The following is a 22,215-nucleotide window of genomic DNA, read 5'->3' as shown; positions in this document are numbered from 1 at the left end:
GGGGTGAATAAATCAACATAGTAGCTGCAACTTTAATGAACAATGATACAAAACATACATGTTCTCAATAAAGAAGATGGCGTTTTGTAGAGAAATCAGAATTAAGTTGCTCAGGAGACCCTATGTTATAGCTCATAGATTCCAATTCCAAGCAAAACTGAGGAGGGAAACCAGAGCAAAACCCACAACTCTTCTAATGTGCAGGAGCCTCAATAGTAGAAGAAAAAGTGCAGACTGAAAAAGCCTGCCCTGTAAACCTCGATACTCCTCTTTTCAAGACAGCACAGAATCATCAGCCATCTAGCTGCAATAGTTTGGTCTGGTTATCTGTTACTGCCCTACCATCCAGCCGTGTGTGGAAGAAGAAATTTTGCAGACTGAAAAAGGCAGCTTCTCTAGTCAACAGCAGCAAGCAGACACATCAGGAAGCTTCCAGATGTTACTTCACGAAAAATCAGCCCCAGCAGCCTACCTGGTTCCACAATGCAATATTCTCACAATGCAGTCCTGTAGACACAAAGAGGGAACTGATATAATCATCTCTACTGCTATCAGTCTCAAGCAAATAAGATTTTATTTTTGATCTCTCGGCACATTTGTATTGCAACAGACATATGCATTGCCCAGTCTTAATTTCCTCTTGTCCCAATCATTTATGCCTCAGGGGGCTGGTACAATATTATTTAGGAGCAACAATTGCAGAGCAGGCCCTCTTTATTCCCAGAAGCCCTGGGGCTAAGTAACCATAAAGCAAACAAATTCTAGAGGATCTGAATATCAAACCACTAATTAGCTTATACTGAGCTCACAGAGGTAAGATTTTTTTCAACAACTTGTAATCTGGTCAATTACTCTTTGTATTGCTATTCTGTCTAGAGACTAGAATCACTTTCACACATTATGCAAATGCAGAAATATTCCTAGAGAACCTACAGTTTAAATAAAATCAAAGGACAAGAAAGAGGCACAAGAAAATATATGAAAAGAATGGAATACTCAAAACGTAAGTACTTCCCTGAAGAGCTGGGAATAGATTATTGGCCTAAAGGTTCAGATAATTTTTCACACAGTCAAAACAGAACATCTTGCCAAACCCTAAACTCCCAATAAAAGGCATAAAAGCCCTTCAGCACAACTACTACTGTTTTCTACAGCACATACAGTGTAACAACATGACAGGGCAGAAAAAAAAAACCCACAATCACAAAAAACCAAATACTGTATTTTTATTCTAGCAGTAGAACATCTTATATAAGTATGTTACTTAAACTAGAGAAATATAACCTAGATGAATCTATTACAGGGTAGATAAAAAAGTTTATTGGAAAATGACACAGAGCAGTTACCAGTGTTTAAAGGCCTCTTACTGAACAAAATGGTATAGTCTGGTTGAAGTCTAGTTTATCCAATAGTTATACAAAGAAGCTGTAATGGAAAGAATTATCACTTTCCTTGCAAAAAACAGGAAAGCAGGGAGTACACTAGAATACAAGATTAGAATTCAAAACCATCTTGGCAAGTCAGGAAAAATAACACATTAGAAGGAGAAGCAACTAGCTAAGTAACAAAGTCAGCAGATGCAGATCCAGGGGTTTAATGCATTGTAAGTAAAGGACACCAGGCTGTTGCAAAGAAAGCAGACAGTATACATAAATAAGGGGATGTCCTGCAAGGCATGAGAAGAAATCCTTCTCCATACCTACACATTGGTAGAGACTCATCTGGAATACCGGCAAAGTTTTGGGCACCTCAATTTCAAGATGATGTAAGTCAGCTGAAGGGAACCCAGAGAAGTGTAACAAGAATAAGGGTTAGAAGACACAAGAAACTGCTGATTTATTTTTGGGTAAAGTCTTTCAGCAATTCAAGTCAAGGCAGGTATCAGGGAAAGTGTCTGCCCTGCTTTGTAGCAAGCATTGTCCATGATCATACAACAGATCAAAAACACATCTGGTAATAAAATCTCATTCCTTTCAACTCCCTCTCCTATATGTTAGCACTGGTGCTTTCCTTCTACATAATTTCACACGTGCAATTGTGCGGAATGATAGCTTTTGGCAAAGTCACTTGCACTGTAAAATGGAAAAAGCAATGGAGGGAATACTTTAAAAGAAAAAGAAAACTGAATTCCAGTATCATATAACTTTAAACTACCTCCTTTTCTATACTTCACCACCACATGAAAACAGGAAACATTACTCTACCATTTCTCATTCCTTTTCCTCAGCAGTATTAAACATTTTATGAGCATAGACAGTCCAAAAGGAACACTGTGTTGGGCCATAAACTGCAGAAATGTATATTCTCCAGACACATATAAAAAAGTACACAGATGGCAGCAGTACTGAAGATAGCTATAATTACATTTTAAACTAAAACGAAGTTGTGCCTTCTGAGAATAACTTCTAACAGCCACACGAGAAGACAAAACCATCTAACTTTGCCACCGTAACAACACTTAGCAGTTGAATTAACTCCCTTTTATCAGAACTATTTTTTTGCTCAGTATCATGGAGCGGATGGATAACTGAAACAAACAATCTGCTAACAAAAACTGGGTTTATGAAGTTTTAGTGACGGCAAAGAATGAACTGTGGTCTGCAAGTTTCCTTTAAACATTTTGTTTTCCTAATTAAACAATAACACAAATTAGAATTCACTCCAAACTACAATTTATAAACAGCAGCGTTCACATATATGTGAAATTCTGACACTTGTTTCTTAAGCAGATTTTTAACATAGAATATTTAATTTAAAAGAAGCCAAAGCTACAGACTCAGTTCCTGGCACAAAAATACTGATAAGTATAACACAGGAAGCAATCTTAACATAAAACGTTTTGTTTCACAAACCATTACAAGGTTAGGTATTCCTCTTTGTACCAAAAGAGATGATGTTTGAAAGCAGGAGTTCTGATATAGCTAGCATAAACATAATTTTCTAATGCTGCTCTGCTCACCATTTAATGAGGACATACACATTAACTTGAATTTTGGTGCAGGGGGAGCAAAACATCTGGAAGAAAACAAGAATTGTTCTTTATTAGAAGAAAGTCAGTTTTGGAAGTAATTTTCCTGATTTGGGAAACAAATTAACTACTGTTTTCCATGGCTCAAAACAAAGTTAGGGCTATTCAATATTTCTTTTAATTCATACAGAATAATAAAAGTCAGCAAATTCTGCAGTATCTACAGATAAATACTTACACTTCTGTGGGTATCATTCACAGTATAATTATCATAAGATGCTAGTATCTTTTCATCGTATTGTGTTCACAGGACAACTCAGTTTCTCCAAGAAGTTGGTGAATTATCTTAATAAAATTCTGCAGGTTCAGAAGCACCATGCTGTGTCTTCTAAGCAAACAGTCACAAATTGTTTTAATTTTCACGCTGCTCCCTAGAGAAATATACGGACTTCATGAAAAAGATCACCAAAGCTACTCATATGGAAGGCTGGCAGGCAGGGGTGGGGGAGAAGGCAAGTAGCAGCCCCAGACTGAAAGCAAAATTACATTATTAGGTAAACCTCAGCCTTCTGCAGCAAGCAGACCGCCAGGAGCTACAGTGCGATTATGCAGAAATATAAAGATCCTTCTATTAGCAGTTGGGAAGGGTATTCAAGTTCACATACATACACAAACACAAAACATGCTTGAAACTTGAGCGACAAGACACTTTACATAAATATCAGCAGCTCAACAGAAAAGGACCCATACTTTCTACTGAATTCTCACCACTAGAAACTGTTTCAATCACATCTGGCCTAAATATGGCTAGTAAAATTCTGATAACTCAGTTCCAAAATGTTTTCTTCTGATAAGGTTAGCTCCTCACTAAAGAAACACATGTTTCGATGTGGTATAACATATAAAATATTAATCTTTTTAGAAAACTTCAAAATGGAACCACTTCTCTAAGTTTTGGAAGTAGAGCAAAGTTTTTCTTATTCTAGGTTTAAACAACTTGTAAAGATAATTCAATTACTGTTTCTGTAACACTGGTATTAAAAATACTTTTTAATAGCAAAGTATAAAAACAAAGTCTGAGTCTCAGCAGCCTACAGTCCAGATACAGTCAAATTCACCTTAAGTCTAATGTACCTTCACAGTTTTGGAAAAGTGAGCACACCGTGTTGTTACATACTGTAACAACTAATCAATTCCATTTTTTGCAAACTTTCTACATATTTATTACCAATTCAAAGGGAGCTGGCATTTAAACAACTTTTCTTCAGAAATCTTCCATTTTAGAATTTCTTTAGCTTTCCATAAACTAATATTTTCAAATATCAGAACAGCAATAGCAAAGGAGCAGAGGAGCTGAAAAGTAACCAACTATGTGGAAACAGAATAAAACAGAAGCAAAGATGAGGCCACATGGAAATATTTGCTTATAAAGAAAGAGAAAATTAACAGTTTGAATATTCTGTCTTTGCCAAGAGAAGCACTTCAATCTTGAGACACTTCACTGCAGGAAGCTGAGATGATACAATTAAACACACTTAACCAAAGACAGCAGAAAAGGCACTGCAGATGTCAAGGAATTTCTGCATACAAATTGATTTTAAGAAAAATAAAATTACACAACCTAAAACCAAATATATATTTAGCTAAACATTTGGATTTCCAAAGCAAACTAAAATCTTGGAAGTAAAGTTTACAGAACAGAATCGATAAGTGAGTATGAAGCACTGAAAGAAAATATGTGAGAACTGAGTGTGAGAAGAAAACTGACTATGACAGCTTCAATTGCTGTCATATTATCAGTACTGATACAGTGAATTTTTAGTTTCTAAATGGAGCATGTGGCATCTAAAGGAGGAAAAAAAAATTAACTATGGAAATTATGGGCTTCTTGACTACTGTTAACTTACTTAGCATAGCAAATAAAAGCATTAGACAAGAGTTAAATAAGGTGTGTCTTTCATGTGCACTATAAATCACAAGTGAAAGATTAAAGTCCCTCCTCCCAAGCCATTTCACATTCTCAGAAAGAATAATTTAAAAAAAAAAAAAAAAAGAACAAAAGATACTATTCTACATTTGCTGGTAGTAACGATAACCAACACGCTTAACAAATAACAAAGGTTCACTTCACAGATCCAAGAACACAACCCAGACAAAAGTATAAAGGACAGTCAGTGTTGTAATTTGATTAGCCTTTGGGATTTACAAAGCCAGTTTCATCTTCAGTCTCTATTTGACATTTAAAAGAATGCTTAAGCAGTTAGGTTTTGCAACTGCCATTTCTAGAATGTTTTTCCATGGAGATGTCTAGCCAGTTTCACACTTTTTCTCCAGTATTAACAACTACAAGACCAGGTTCTATAAACAACGATTTTTGTAAGATAAACAGTTAAATCAGAAGAGTAATTCTAGTCATGTTGAGGTTTAGTTTTAGCTCTTCACTGAAACGGAGACATTTCCCTGTCAACCAGCATGAACACTAAACTACTTTTGCTGAATACCACTCACTAAACTAAATAGTTCCCAGTGAATATGGAAGAAGAGAAGAAAGAAAATCCAAACTGTATTTTGTTCTCTGTTCTTTTTAAGAAGGCTAAAGAAGTCAGGAAACTAGACAGGAAACATATAGGACCGATTACTGCTGCTTAATCTGGTAGACAGCATCAACACACACGGTAACAGAAAGCATTCAGATCCAAATGCTCGCAAGTACAACATGCTCTAAAACTGATAAATGTAACAAACTTTTCATACACATTTACATATGCACTGGATTTCAAAAATAAAGGGTACTTTGTTCGATTTATAGTCAAATTGTCCTTCTCAGTTTCTAGCAATCGTTTTTGATCTGACTGGCTAATTTCAACCAAATCTGGCAGAAAAAAAGTAGGTTTTGGTCATGGCTCTGTGCAGGGAAGGGGAAAAAGGGATAATGCTACCTAGGAGGAAAAAGCTCCTGTGACTGTTCAGTCATCAGTATGGCTGCCAGGTGGCCTGCCAATAGACAAGAAGCAACGCAACCTTGTGCTGCCTCTTGCCCTGGCACCATTTAAAGGGCCTAGGATGGAACCAGGCTTACTGCTAAGTTAGATGGAAGAACGGATCAAAAAAGGCGATTGGGCATCTTACTTCACATTTCAAGAAATAACCTATGTTTTACTAATGTAAATACTAAGAAAAGCTTTGTGTTTCTTCATACTTTACAAATAAGAAAAAAAAAATCAAAATCCATTAAGTCAAGCAAAAATTTACAATCACACAACACTTCCATTTGCTTCACTCAGTAGCTAAGATGGTGCCATTCAATGAATATGTTCAGTATTTTTTTTCTCCTCTCATTTCAAAAGATGGATTAAGGTTTCTTTTACTACACATTATTTAAATTTTACACTGAGGATGGCAAGAGTTACTTTCCAATAAGCACCTGCACATTGTTCATGGATGCAGTATAAGTGCTTTCTCAACAGTAATGATCCTATCCTCACAGCATCCTCACATCTAACAGCTCTGTTATTCCCATTTTGCAAACCGAAAATAGAGGTGCAGAGAGGTTACTGAACAATGACCATCAGTTTTGAGGCAGTTAAGGTCACCTTTTTTACCCAAATGCTTCATACCCTAAAGAGCTACTTCGGCTTGAAACAGCTTCCCTTGAATTTGGTAAAAGCTATGAATGCCTGTCACTTTTGCACATCAAACTCAACACCCTGACACATGAACACACAATTATAAACATAGTTTATAGTACCAACAGAAGGAACTGCATTAAAATCATTTGAACTGCAGCATAACATGGAAGAACAGGGTTTCCCCAAATTTAATCCTGTTTGAACCCATTTCCTTTTTAGAAAATGGAGAAAAAAAGCCCATTTAAAAACACTCAGTGACAAGAAGCTATTTATGTTTAGTAGTGCATTCCAGTGATTAATTAGTTCAGTAAGAACACACCCCTTACTTAAAGTTTGAACTTGCTTAATTCAGCTTCCAACCACAGAACTGCGGTATAGCTTTGTCAGCTGAAGAGAAGGTTGCTTTTATCAAATACCTCTTCCTCAAGTAGGTACATATTGACTGTGAAGAAATCTTTAACATTTCCTTAGCTAAGCTAAACAAAGTAAGCACCTTACATCTTAATTACTAAGACTGCTCTCCCCTTCTCCCAGTCATTTTCAAGGCTATTCTCTAGAAGCTAATTTTTCACCATCCTCCCTGGACTGTTAACACCAGATGTACTGCTCCAGTAACAGTCACAGTGAAATGGATAATACACAACCACCTTATTTCCGATCCCCTTGCTCAACTACTCCAAGTTTTTCACCAGGCCTTTTAGCTACAGCCAAAAGGATTGACTCCAAGTTAAACTCTGATCAGTCATCAACTCCAAATCTTTTTCAGAGTCTCAGACTGAGTCCCCGTACTCATGGTCCAACTCAATATTTAGTTGCGCTGATTCTGCCACAAAGTGGTACATACTGTTTCACGCCCCAAATTTATTAGTGATACAAATCACTCTGCAACCTTACTAATGTTCTTTTAATCCCAAATTTATATTTATGATTTTCCAGGTAAGTAAAAACATCCGAAATCATTCCAGTTATTTACAATAAGAATCCTGGATACTCTGTAACGTCAAATAGCAGAGGTTAATGCAATGCATGCAACGGCAGACTTATCTCTAGTATGCACCAACACTTGCAGATGCATAAGACACTACGATGTTGGATTTTGCATGTTACTCATACACAGCCTTGCCTAGGGATCCGTGTTTGCAAGAACCTAAATCTCTAGCCAAGGCCCTCCTTGATTTCCTAACTAGTAGGAGTTACTACGGTTTATTTTGTAACATAAAATTTAACAAATCTTTAAAATACTCCAGAACCACCCTCAGGCAATGAGTGCGGTGTAGATGACTACAAATGAAAATACAGTTAGATTAAATTCATAAGCCTGATCAATAGGTGCTTTAAACATACACAAGCTTTCAATCTGTGTATTTACATGTAATTACACAGATCTTTAAAGATTTTATTTAAAAGGTAAGGTATCTCATGGACCAATTCAAACAGACAGAGCTGTGACCAGAGCACAAGTTCCTACCCAAGATCCCAGAACTCCTTACCTAAGTGTTCACAGCGAGAAACAAGGACAGACCAGCACACCAGGTATCTATTGCAAATGGCTCAAGGCAAACACTTTAGCCTGAACACAATGGAAACCTTTAAAGGTTCAAGCTTTATTTTCTTCTTACATAGGGTGAATTAGGATGACAATCTCAGGCTACTTCATACTGTCCAACTCTTAAGATTTTTGTGAATATCAGCTCTGTCCCTCTGACTGTAAGCAGGGCAGCAGCCTGAACTGTCAGAGGCTCCAATCCAGCTCAGCTTCACCATTTTAATGAAGGTGGAGGGGGGGAGCAGGGGGAGTCTAAAGGAGAAGAAAATGGAGTAAAATAGTATCTTCCCATAACACTTCTCCCCTTTTTCAAAGGGCTGCATACTATTTTCCCAAAATATAAGAGTGTACATACTTACACACAACTCTTTCCTGGCTTTTTAAAGCACTACAAACATTATTCAGTGCACTAACCAGGACACTATCTTTTGTACCTAAATTTTAAAGGCACACAGAGTTTAATCTTCTCCATCAAAAGCCTTTAGAAGTGACCCGGTAGAAGGAAATCTATACCTCTTAAGTCAGTCAGTTCCACACCTCTGACATGTACATTTCTGGTATGATAGTTGCTGTGACCTCAGGAGCATCAGAGAGAAAAAGGCCTCACCAGTCTTACTCAAGTTATTGCCACAGTTTCTCTCTTACACTAGAGTGACGAGTAGGTTACCCACACTAGGAAATACTTCCAAGAGTTGATTCTCAAATGACATCTTTTGAGTTGGTATGATCCTCTGTGGATCACATAATGAAGGAACACACACATATTTATGCACCTTACATCTCCTAAAGCACTTTTCCATCAGTTCCACCCAGTCCCTGCGTGGAGTGTCCGTTTCTTCCTTTTTATTCTATGGGCAAGCCCACAAACAAGTTTTTTCTGAGCTGCTACCTTATTTTCTGCATTAATTAGCATACATTAACAGTCACAAAACAAATTTATGCTGCTTCAGAGCATAAGGCCATTTGAGATTTTATAAATTTAAGTAGAAGGGAAAGAGGCAGAAAAAGATCTTCATCTACTCAGAGTATGCACTAGTTAGAGTAAGCATTGCATTAGAAGGGAACCATCATGGTAAGCAATACTTAATAGCAGCAAAGTAAACTATAAGATTTAAGAAAAAAATAGAAACCAAAGCATTGAAACACAGCTGGAGAGTCTTGCAAACCCTTATTTGAAGTCCTAAATAAAAAAGTTTAAAAAATCCAAGAAAAAAACCCCGAGCAGAACAGTTACTGTTCCCCCATTCCCCAGCTATTTTCCAGCTGGTACCTGCTTGAAGATTCCTGCTAGAAGCTTCTTCTGGTTTTCAACTTCCTGTCATTTTCATTCTTCTCAGATTCTATTACTTGATACTGTAAGGTAAAAACTTAAGAAACAAGGAAGAACTTACCGGTATTGAGAACTCCTCTGCCAAATACTTCAACACTGATGCTCCTCTAGCCAAAAAGTTACTTCTCTCTGCCAGGTTGCCTTGGAGTTTTGTGTCAAACTCCTTTCTGACAACTGAAGCAACAGAGTCAATTATTATGAGTTTAACTTTCTTGGAAATAATTTCTTCTTCCAAAGACATAATCCTAAAGAAAAGAAAAACAAACCACCACAAAAAAAAAAAAGAAAAAAAGAAAAAAAAAAAACAGTCATTGATAACATTATTTACACAATAGAACCATTTTTAAACCCTGAAATCGTTTAAATACAAGGTTCACTTTAATAGGTTGAAAGTCAGCCCATCTTTTTCCCCCCCTCACACACCACCTCCACTAACATCTGCACGTATTGAAGAGATTTGGAAAGGAATCTGAGGCTCCAGTGGGCCACATAATACAAGGCAGGACCTCTTCAAAAGAGAGAAGAACCTCTAGTTAGCAACACTATGCTGTACAACCCCTGAATGGCAGACAAGAAAATTAAGTGGACATTGAAATTGTGCCTTTTTGCTCACAGCAGCAACATCCCATTGCCAACACCAGAATCCTTGGTGTCTGTATATGCAGAAGGTCAAATCCATTTCCAGATACCTCCAACGACAATATGCCAAACCTAAGCAGTTGATAATATGCTACTAGCTGTTCTCTGACAAAGCTGCACTAGAAGAAACTATTCTTAGAATAATTCTCCCACGAATATAAAACAGATATAGATGATGCTAAAAAAATCATAAAATCATAGAATGGGTTGGGTTGGAAGGGACCTCAAAGATTATCTAGTTCCATCCCCCCTGCCATGGCAGGGACACCTCCCACTAGATCAAGTTGCTCCAGGCTCCATCCAACCTGGCCTTGACTTCCTTAGGCAACCTGTTCCAGTGTCTCACCACCCTCAGGGTGAAGAAAATAACTTAATTCATTTTCATTGCAAAATGTGGTCACAAATTAACATAAGGTAACAACATGACAACACAACACTGCCACCAACAGCGTTCAGGCTAATGACTGTTAAATGATTCCTCCCTCCCACTGCTGGAGGGGTCCCAGTCTTCCTGGAAGTAAACCATGCTTTGTAGGAGCAAATTCCTATTTCATGGAAAATGTAACTCTTATACTATGGTCTCTCCACAATCCAAGACAAGACCGGCCACATGAACACTCCCCTTTAAAGGCTCACAGGGATCAGATCATATAGAAATTGTCTATCAGAAATTAGAAAACTTCAACTACATTAGTCACATGCTATGAAATGAGAAGAGCAATGTCAGTCTTTCTGTAGCAATTTTACGTTGTTGGAGACCATGCTGTTATCAACATGAAAAGGCCTCAAATAAATGAATTACTCTTCATAAAATTTTGATAGAAAACAAAGATTGTTACAGACAATCCAGTCAAAATGGTCTCTTTTTTAAACTCTGGAAAAGAATACCTCTTCAGTACACTGCCACAGGTCAGCTCTCGATACAGGTGAATGCTACGGGTCATGCAGAACAGCTTTTCATCAGAGTCAAAATAAGCAGGGAATCTGTTTCCTGCTATCTCAATCAACCTATCAAAAAAAACCAGAAGGCATAACACTGCAAAAGGAATAATGTGGGACAATAAGGCATCAAGTATTCACACAGCAAACTTCTGAATGATAAGCTGATACCAAGTAATACTGGAAATCTTTTTCAAAGGAGAAGGATACTTTAGCAGTCAGACTGAAATACTGGAAGTCAGAAGAGTTAGGCTCTCTTCCCAGTGGTGCTAGAGTCAGCGATAGACTAGGGAAAGACATAATTTGTCTGTACACAAAGAAATGGCGTATCTCCTGTAGAAGGAAACCGCAAAGTTTATAGTTACTGAACAGAAAGTTCTTTGAGTTTTCAACTCAATGGCCAATCATTTTCCTATTTCAATTATTACATCTAAATACTATTTTCATTTAAACAAATGTACTCTCCAACTCAAACCACCTTCCCTTCCACCTTTATCTTTCAATGAAATCAAAGTGGACCTTGTGTCACCTCAGAAATTTAACAAGCTGATAACAAATAGAAGATCCGTTACAAGATCCAGCAGTATGGAAGCAGGAGGACTGCAAAGAACAGAGCCTAGTTCGACTGCAAGTACTTATACAAGCAGTACATGAATGGGAAGTATGCCTGCCAAAGTGAAAATCTTCACAATCCCTCCTTAAAAGCAAGAACAAAGTCATTTGTATAGGAGACATTTTCACTGAAATCATCTCCACTGTTCCAGTTACCCCTTTGTATAAAGGGCTTACAAAAATCTTAAAAATATATACTTTTTAGAACATAAGGGGAAAAAACTAGCATTGTGTCATCAAGTGAGTGAGGCTCCAGCTGCCAGGCAGCTTCCACAGAACATCCATCCTTTCAGGCAGCCCAGATACAACTGGCATGACTTGATATAATGAAATGACGGAACAGTTTAAGCAGCCACTTTGCTGATAGAAATGAATGTGGGATTCCATGTTTAAATGCTCTCCATTACCTCACTAGCAAATTCATGACCCTTCAAAACCTTGAATTACAATTGTTAAGCATACCACTGTTCGTTATCAGAGTAGACTAAGGGAGCATATCAGATAACTGGTGACACCATCAAAAGGGGAAGCTGGATATTTAATATTTGTTGTCAAAATACTTTTGTATCCAGAAACTATGCTTTGAAAAAAACCTCTCACACAGATATAAAACTAAATTTACTGATGAGAGGCCAACATTTTCAATTAAATGAGATTTTATACATAAAATCGTTGAGGACACTAAATGGTATATGTTTTAGAAATGCTGACTGCCTGCGAACTCTTTGGAAGTCAGTGGAAAGAAGTTCCACCCCTGTTAACCCAAGGCAATTTTATCCAGGTCCTTAAACAGATGATCCAAAAATTTAACTTAGAAACTCATAGTCACAATCTGAGCACTGTAATTTTTTTCCACAATGAAGATTTTATTGTTTAGTAACAGAAAATACTTAATTGTTTGCATTTTAAGCAGGCATATCCCACTGCCTATAGCTTGAGAAGAGTGGCATCTAGTGGATGATACCTGTGGGCACAACTTACTAGTTATCTTGATGCTTTTTATTTAGGCCCCTTTCATTAAAACCAAAAATGTTAAAACTATTTTAGAAATATTCTTTTAAATCAGTTTTATTTGGTATAAAAATAGAAACACTAAGCTTGAATGTTAATATACTTATCCTGAGCAAGCAATTTCATTACAACAGCCTGAATTTCATTCATTAGGCACACGCTACTTATTACATCTAAACTTGTTCTGCAGAACTTCCAGGAACAGAATCTTGTCTTTCCACTTACACAATTAATCATGCAGACCATTTGGGCAACAGTGATCTGTCATTCAATGGTCTGCATAAAATGAGATTTCAGTACACTTCCTAACGGGCATGCACTTCGCAAAGAACATCATTACACAGACTGACTTAAAATGAAACATCAAAATCTTGCTAAGACAGCAGTACTATTCACAGAGCTCCATGCAGGTTCAAAGTTCTTTCAGATCTAAATCCTGTTTGTCATGATGAGACCAAAAACTGCACAGAACACATTCTCTGCAATCAGGGCAGAGGCCCATTGGGTGGAAAATCCATTTGTTCTCACCTTTGGTTCACAAAAATTTGTATCTAGAGTTTTTCACAAACAGTAAGTATGGCTAGAGAGAAAAGCAAACCAAATTCTTTTCAGGCTTTTTAAGTAAGTCTGGTATGTTTTCAGTTATAGCTGGCTAGAGTTGAATTGAATTGCTACAAAACTGATAGCAACAATTTTGATTTCCAGACTTAACTACAGCCATTCTATCTACCTGTCCTAGTGTCTCTGTTCTGACAGAGGACATCTGAATGATGGGCACCATCCACACTATTACGACCTTCTCTTACACAAAAGAAAATATATAAATTTCAGAAACCAGTGGCACATCTTGAAGACCAGCCTCAATTCTGATCACTTGTCTCAGCATTGCTATTAGATTGAACTGAACTGCCATGTTAGAGAATAAGTCACAAAACTGTGAAAGTTTGTGGAAGCAAAAAGCTCCCTGCCCTGAAGTAAGACTTGCCAGGCAGTATTACAAAAGCGTTTTTCCGTAAAAGAAATAAAATTAACCAGTATCTTTCTAGAAGCAGCACAGCGTTACAGCCAATATGACAGCTACAACTTAGCAACTCTCAGCCCTAAAAAGCAGCAGGGCTACAAACACTCTTCTCAGGCTTTCTGTAGAGACTTCTGAGTTTCAAATAAAAATAGTGCCAGCTGAATGTCTCCATTAACCCCTTTAAAATATGTGGCTACTAAATTAATATTTGGTCTGTTACCTAAAGTGTTTAAAACAACAAACCCAAAATCTCTTCTATTTGCCATCTATTAATAATATAGGATTAGAGAATCATAAGAAAATTCAGGTTAGAAAGAGAAGATCTCCATGCCAACATCCTGTTCAAAGTATGAACTTCCAGCTATGAAGTCAGAACAAGTTACTTGAGGCTTTATCTAGCATATTTTGGAAGCCTCCAAGTACGGAGGCAGCACAACCTTTTCCAATTCCTGACTGTCCTTATGGTGAAAAAGCTTCTCCATAAATCAGCACAGAAATGGATTTCAACGTATGCCTGCTGTCTCCCTGCCATGCACCACTGTGCCATCTTCTTGACAGCCTCCTCACTGGTAGGGGAAGGCTGTTGTTAGCTCCCCCCAAAGCCTCCTCTCCTCTAGGCTGAGCAAGCCCTCAGTCTCCTCCACAAAGGGCAAGTGCTCCAGCTCCCAACCATCCTGATAGTCCCCTGCTAAACTCCCTGCAGTTTGTCATGTCTTTCTCACACCGAGAGCCCAAAATTAGACTACATGTAGATGACGTGTCCAGCAGGTACCAGGTGGAAGGGGATAAGCACTTCCCTCTGCTGGTGCTGCTCCTTAGAGGCTGCAACACAGAAAGTATATGAAATAGGTTGTCTGCCGAAATTGTGTTTAGCTGTAATTTTCAACTGAGCAATACTAAATATGATCTAATACAAAAAGATTATCATCCTTAGTAATAATGTTATTTTTACCACGTTTCTTTGTTACATCCTAATGTCTATCCAGCAGTTTCATTTTCATGTTCACCTGTTTTCCTTTTCTTTAACATTTGCTTCTAAGCAACAAGCCTTAACTCACCCATCAGATCCTACCCTTTTTTACTATCTGCATTCCATGGACCAGAAATAAAAATTAAGTGGTATGTAAGAAGGGAGCACCATACTTTGCAGAGCCATTGCTTGAAGTTTTTTTCCTTTCATATATTACACTTTCAGTTTAAAGTAATAGAAACTTTTGTGAAATAAACTTGACTAAAACTGGGTTAGAAACCCCACCTTCTCATCTGCGATAACTTCAAATGATTAAACAATGTAAATACATTTGCTTTCATATCCAGATTCAGGCTGTGAGTATAATTTATATATTTCAGATTACTTAGTAGTTTTTTCAATGAAACTTTTTCTATACAAACAAGGATGGGACTACTGTGCTTCTTGTCCTCCTCTAGACCCTTAATAACTTTTGAACTCAATTCCAAAATGACAGTGAGAAAGGAATAGACATAAATAAAAACATAAAATCCTCATGGTTTAGAAAAGTTGGTAGCTAAGTAAGTAAATTAGAGCTACCTTTAATGAAATACTGCAGAGTTATTTCAACAGTTAATCAGTCAGTTAACATGGGAAGAGTGGTAACCAACACGTGCATACATCTGTAACTCTCAAGCAGATACTAGTGTCTCCTGTCCATTCAGCAGTTAGAAGATAACGTAAGTGCACAGCTGAGCAGTTGCATGGGCAAAGCAGGTGATATTAGAAGAACTGGAGATGTTACAGAGGTAAGGGAATGTCCTAGGTTACAGTGTAAAATGTGCCAAAAGGAAAAAAAAAGTATTCTATTACCATCTTCAGGAGCTGTTGAGACCAGGTGGGGCGGTGCTCCCTGCCTCCCCCCTCTGGACTATCTCCTGTTAATGGGCACAACAATGCCTTATCGCCTGACCCATCGATAACTCGCTCCTGGACTATCCCCTGTTAATGGCCCATCAAGGAACTGCTTCACGACTCCCCATCCCATGGTGAGATGCTCCGCCCGGGGGGGGGAAGGAGCCAAGCAGTCCACGCCAAACAAAAAACTGAGATCTCCAACACCCTAGCAGCCTTCTTCCACTGGATTCCCGGAGGAGTTTTTCCCCTCCACTGGAGTTCCAGAGGACAAGAGCTACCTACCTACCACTGGACCTTCGGAGGAAGACCAGACTCTTTTACCTGATTGCTGCTTCCACAGAACTACACCCATCACTTCAGGAGGACTGCAGCCAGCATCTTATCGGACTGCTACTGCCACCCTAACAGGGTGTCAGGTTGTATTCCTGACTCTGTCAGTGTAAACCAGTGGGTTGTTTGTTTTTTCCCTGCCTTGTGATATAGATATATAGATATATATATATATTAGTAAAGAACTGTTATTCCTATTCCCCATATCTTTGCCTGAAGGCCCGTTAATTTCAAAATTATAATAATTTGGAGGGAAGGGGGTTGCACTTTCCATTTCAAGGGAGGCTCCTGCCTTCCTCCGCGGACACCTGTCTTTCAAACCAAGACAGGGAATATAGCACTGCACAGCCACTAAGGACATAGGAGAGATGTGAGGTTACTGCAGAAGAAATTCGAAGTGCAGGAGAAAGGCAGGGGCCCCCCTCAGCAGAAACAGGACAGAAATCTGAAGGAAAACTGGCTATGTCAGTCCTACTGTTCACAGAAAAACCTCCGTTTCCTTTGTACTAAACCTTCTGGGCCTTTATATCCTTGAAACCTTCCTGCTAACTCCACAAACTAAACTGCAAAGAAAGATTTCAGGTACAGGACTGTTAAGACCATTTATAAATTAAAGAGTGCACCATCCACCTCATCATACCTCAACTGGAATCTGCAACATCATACAAATTAGGAAGGTGAGCAAACTATTCTATTTAATTAATTTCATTATCTATAGAATAACTGCATATATCAAATGAATGCTTAATAACTACTATAGGTATTTACTTTATAAACGCTTAATTATTGCTCAGAAAACAATTGAAGCCTCCAAGATAAAAGGTGTTAAAGAATTTGCAAGTGTGTATTTCAGAATTTTGTATCTTACCTTTCAGCACTGAATGCAGACTCTGTGTCGATGTATATAACAGCGCCATCTAGTCCTCCCATGCTTATAGGCAGTGTTGCCAGAACACTCACCATGATACAAAACTGAGTTTTGCCACAACCTGGCGGACTAGTTACCTGGAAGAAAAAAGATTAGTAACATAAACAAGAGATGTCATATTAATTTCTCCATAACTCTTTTAACTAATCTATCAGCCAGAATTCGGTTCTTCCAGGTACCAAAGGAGGAGACAGCCACAAAAAGACAGAATGCAGCCCAAAAAGAGCAACTTGCAGTTACTCTTGGATCTATGCCTTGCACACAAATTCACCCACTGAAGAACAAACAATTCTTCAGACTCAGCACTATGCTTGTGCTTTATTTCTTTGACATCCTTTATTACCTCTCATATTTGAGGTCCCCTACTTTCCCCCTCCTCTTAAAAGATCCTTCCTAGAGCCAGACCTAGTTCTCTTCCATCTCCTTCTCTGTGCTACCTTCTCAAATAGAGCAGAATTAGAAGAGTCATAGCTGACATACACATGACATGAACGGCCTTCAGAGCTGAAAACAAAGTCCAGAGCTAACAAGTTCTCAACTGTTAACGACTGCTTAGGAATCATCATTACCTTGGTTAAAACCAGGTCTCCCTTGGAAGTCACGAGGATAAGCGCCTATATCCTGTAAGGACTGACTGTTCAGTATGAACCATATATATATTCAAGACAGATTTTATCCACTCCAGAGACTATGCTCTGCTATGTAGCATGTGTTTTGTCATTGATTTTAATTCCCTATTACCATATTTCAACATGAACACCATTTAAAGATCCAGAGGAGGTTGCCAATTTTAAGCTTTCACCTGCACTTACTGACAGCCTACTATAGTTAAGCAGTATTCAAAAAGAGCACACTCAACTTGTGTGAAATGGTTCCAGGATTATTTTGATCCAAGAGAAAAAACACAAAGATCAAAAGAATACATTGTTTAATGAGATCCCCAGTTTCTGAGGGCAAGATTTTTCTACTAGAGATGGCAGTATACTGTCCTTTATCCACTGCAGATCCTGCAGAGATTGTAAATGAATGCTGGCCTCTGTGTTCAGATAATCATATGTTCATTACTACTACAGTGGGTCTTTAAACACAATATCACACAGATAACCTGTGCAATAGTGTCCACAGTTAAATCCACCCCTCGGTCACAAGCCCACTTGTATGTCGCATCTCTTCCTTGGTAACCTGAGGTGTCCTGGGCCCACCAGGCTAGAAATAGTTCACCCTTATGTTCCCGGTCTAGGTCTGTTTGGAACACTTTCGCAGCCTGATCCACTCACTGGTTGTTTCAATGTTCTTCATTTGCCTGACTTTTAGGTACGTGAGCATCTACATGGTGTACCTTTACAACTAGTTTCTCCAGCTGGGCAGCATATCTTGCCACAATGCAGCAGCCCAAATTGGTTTATCTTTGCGCTGCCAGTTATTCTGCTTCCATTGTTTCAACCATCCTCACAAGGCATTTGCCACTATCCATGACTCAGTATAGAGGCAGAGCACTAGCCACTTTTCTCTTTCAGCAGTGTCCAAGGCCAGCTGGATGGCTCTTATCTCAGCAAACTGATTAGATTCACCCTCTCCCTCAGCTGCTTCTGTGACTCATCATGTGCACTCCACACAGAAGCCTTCCACTTCCGATGATTTCCTGCGAGGTGGCAGGATCCATCAGTAAATAGGGCATATTGTTTTTAATTTTCTGACAGTTGATTACACAGTGGGGCTTCAGCAGCACGTCACTGCTTGTTCTATTGGCTTTATAAAGCCTTTGCCTTCTGGCCAATCAGTGATAGCTTCTAAAATTCCTGGATGATTTGGATTCCCTATTCACTGTGTAATTAAGGTAATCCATTTACTTCAGGTAGCATTGGTGGCATGATGAGTAGGTGGAACCTTACCCTTGAACATCTAGCTCAGCACCGGCAGCCACGGTGCCAGGAGGAGCTGTGCTTTAGTCCCAATCACTTCTGAAGCAGCTCTGACTCTTTCATACGCTGCCAGTATTTCTTTTTCAGTGGGAATATAGCTGGCCTCTGAGCCTTTGTAGCCTGGACTCCAGAATCCTAGGGGTCAACCCTGGGTCTCCCCTGGTGCTCTCTGCCACAAGCTCCTCGTAGGGCCATTATCCCCAGCTGCAGTATAGAGTATATTTTTAATATCCTGTCCTGTTGGGACTGGACCAAGGGATACTGCATGAGCAACTTTTTGTTTGATCTGTTCAAAGGCTTACGATTGTTCAGGGCCCAAATCAAAACTGTTTCTCTTTCGAGTCACTTTGTAGAGAGGTTTCACAATCTGCCTGTAACCAGGAACAGGCATTCACCAGAAACCCACAAAACCTAAGAACACTTGTGTCTCCTCCTTGTTCTTTGGTGGAGACACAGATGTTATTTCATCAATCGCATCCATTGGTATCTGGCAATGCCCATCTTGCCATTTAACTCCCAAAAACTGGATCTCTTGTGCAGGTCCCTTGACCTTGCCACTTTTAATGGCACAACTGGCTTCTAGAAGAGTATGAATTATTTTCTCCCCTTTCTCAGAAACTTCTGCTGCTGCATTACCCCATACAATGATGTCATTGATGTACTGCAGACGCTCAGGAGCTCCACCCTTTTCCAGTGCAGACTGTATCAGTCCATGGCAAATCATGGGACTGTGTTCCCACCCCTGGAGCAATCGATTCCAGGTGTACTGGACACCCCTCCAGGTGAAAGCAAACTGCAGCCTGCACTCCACCACCAAAGGAATAGAGGAAAATGCATTAGCAATGCCAATATTGGCATACCACTTCTCTGCCTTCGACTCCAGTTCATACTAAAGTTCTAACATGTCTGGCACAGCGGTGCTCAGCAGTGGTGTTACTTCATTCAGGTCATGATAGTCCACTGTCAGTCTCTACTTTCCGTTGGACTTCCACACTGGCCATACAGGACTGTTAAAGGGTGAGCGCGCCTTGCTGAACCCTTGCTGGACCCTTGCTGGGTTCTCCAATTAACGGATCAGCTCGTGGATGGGGATCAGGTAGTCTCTATTTGTACACTATTGTCACTGGTTCACTGTTTCAGCAGCAATGGGTACCATTTGTTCCTCAATGCTTTGTAGGCCCATGACAGAAGGGTCCTCCGATAAACCAGGCAAGGTAGACAACGATTTAATTTCCTCCATCTCCACCACCGCTACACCAAACACCCATCTCTACCCTTTCAGGTCCTTGAAGTACCCTGTCTTGAGATAATCCACTCCCAAAATACATGGGGCACCTGGGCCAGTCACAATAGGATGCATCTTCCAGTCATGTCCAGTCAAGCTTGTATCTGCTTCTACTATTGTCAACTCTTGTTACTCCAGAGATATAAATGGAGTGTATTCCTTGGTAATTTGATGGTATCAAGGTGCATTGTGCACCTCTACCAATAATGCCTTATGTTTCTGTGGTTCTGATTTGCCAGGCCATTGAACCCATACAGTCTAATAGACATGGTTGTCCCTATCCTCCCCCTGGCTGGAGACAGGGCCTCTCTACTTCTGAGTGAAGCATCCAACAGTAGCATTTGTAGGCAAGCAACTTGCATGGATCACTCTCATCACCATTACTTGTATGCGTTAAATTGAGATCTGAGGCCGATCTATACTGTCTGGGGAGTTGCTCTCTAGAAACTAGTGCAGCATTCCTCCTGACAGGGCCGCTTTTCACGGTACTTTTACCTTTTAACTCATTGACTCATTCCTGCAGTACTGCAGTAGGTTTTCCGTCCCACCTCTTCATGTCTTCATCATGGTTCCACAAGAAGAACAGAGAACCTCGTGAGGTGTGTTTCTTCTCCTGAGTAGGCCTCAAGGGAAGATTCCTTCTTCCGACAGCTGAAACAGGCATTGATTCAGAGAGTGAACTTTATCCTCTAGGTGAGTCAACCTCTCCAACACTTCACCAAGCAATTCTGTGGATTTTTCTGATGTCTGTTTAACAGTAGAGATACCAGCATGCGGGGAGGCAGCAAGGTTATCAGCGTACTGTCGCAACCTGTCATCCATCTCGCCCACAGCTGGTGCCCCATCATCCCTCCAACTGAATAATGCCAATGTGTTGGCATAGGAAGGTGACACACTAGGATCCACTTGCGCCACGTGGGTCCGGTGAGCTTAAGTTTATACAGATCTACCAGTGTCTGTGAGCTGTCCAGGTCAGAAAAGATGAGCTCCTGCACAGCTCTCTCTCTCAGGTAGCTCAGGCCCTTCTCAATGGTTGTCCACTTGCTTGGCCAGTACACAACATCATCTCTGAAGGGATACCTGTTGCAAACACTTAACAGGAGTCGCCTCCAGAGAGAAAGAGAATCTGCCACTCTTCCAAGGCCTCTGTCAATACGAGTTTCCTTTGTCGTTGGTCTGAGCTGTTCAGCCTCTCTGCCATTCGAGTCTACTCCATTAGCCCCATTGTCCCAGCATCAGAGCAGCCAGGTAACAAGTGGCTCTCTGTCATGCCAGTCATAATCCTTGCAGATGTCCCTCAATTCTCCCAGAGATAGGGATCGTGTTGTAACTTCTTCATCTGTTCGAGATGATCCTGCAGGACCTGCTATATTCCTCTACTTGGTCCTTTCTACCGGGGCAACTGGCACTGATCGAATTCCTAGGTCTGCTGCATCACAGGGTCACCAGGGTCTAGGTAGCTGTACCACATCCTTCTTTATACCAGTATTTTTCTCTAAACTGAAAGATATTTAAAAGAACTGATAATAGAAGTATGGTATCAGAAAGACTCTATGGGTATCGCCACTTATCCTCGCCCATTACCAGTGCATAGGTATCAGAGATTGGTGTGATTACAAAATAGTTTATGATGCCATAAGCAACTGCCAGAGTACTCAGCTGTGCCACACCTTTAACCCTATGCCCAAAAGTGACCAGCCTCAAAAATCCAGTAGCAAACATCAGTAGAGCCATGCAGAGCTGCAAAAGCAACTCTTAGATCAAAAATCAGAGAAGTCCACCAACTGTAAAGTCCAATATTGTGACAGATTCCATCACAACCTGTAGAAATTTCAACCCTTGTAAGGGTTTACAACTCTCCTGGGTAAATTACTTGTGTACCAAACAAACACTGGGCACCAAATTGACTGTCTATGTTTAGCCTGTACCCAGCTAGCTCTATCTCCTGATGAACCCTCACCAGTCAGAGAGGGGAAATCAGGGAAAAAGGAGAGAGGACCCATAGGTGGAAGTACAACAGACTGAATTAAACCATCACTAGTACAAACAGAAAATACTTATCCAAAGGAATATGCTGTCACCAGAGCAGTCCTCAGCAGAAGCAGAGGAGGAAGAGAAACCCCAGCAGGAATAACCTCACAGGAGCTCCCTCTCCTTACTAAACCTCCTCCCTTTATAATGACCACAA

At 39.7% G+C, this 22,215-nt stretch overlaps 1 protein-coding gene across 1 annotated transcript in view; it reads right to left on the bottom strand.

Annotated features, from left to right (window-relative positions):
• The window catches only part of RAD51B (RAD51 paralog B), a 405,106-nt gene that overhangs the window by 373,078 nt on the left and 9,813 nt on the right, over positions 1 to 22,215 (bottom strand). Inside the window, 3 exon segments of the mRNA XM_086462921.1 lie at positions 9,535 to 9,718; positions 11,001 to 11,120; positions 16,761 to 16,897. Coding sequence (XP_086319047.1) covers positions 9,535 to 9,718; positions 11,001 to 11,120; positions 16,761 to 16,897 — 441 coding nt within the window.

This window comes from Leptosomus discolor, chromosome 3, assembly GCF_034619465.1.
Source record: "Leptosomus discolor isolate bLepDis1 chromosome 3, bLepDis1.hap2, whole genome shotgun sequence".
NCBI lineage: Eukaryota > Metazoa > Chordata > Aves > Leptosomiformes > Leptosomidae > Leptosomus > Leptosomus discolor.
This window is presented reverse-complemented; position numbering and strand designations above follow the sequence as displayed.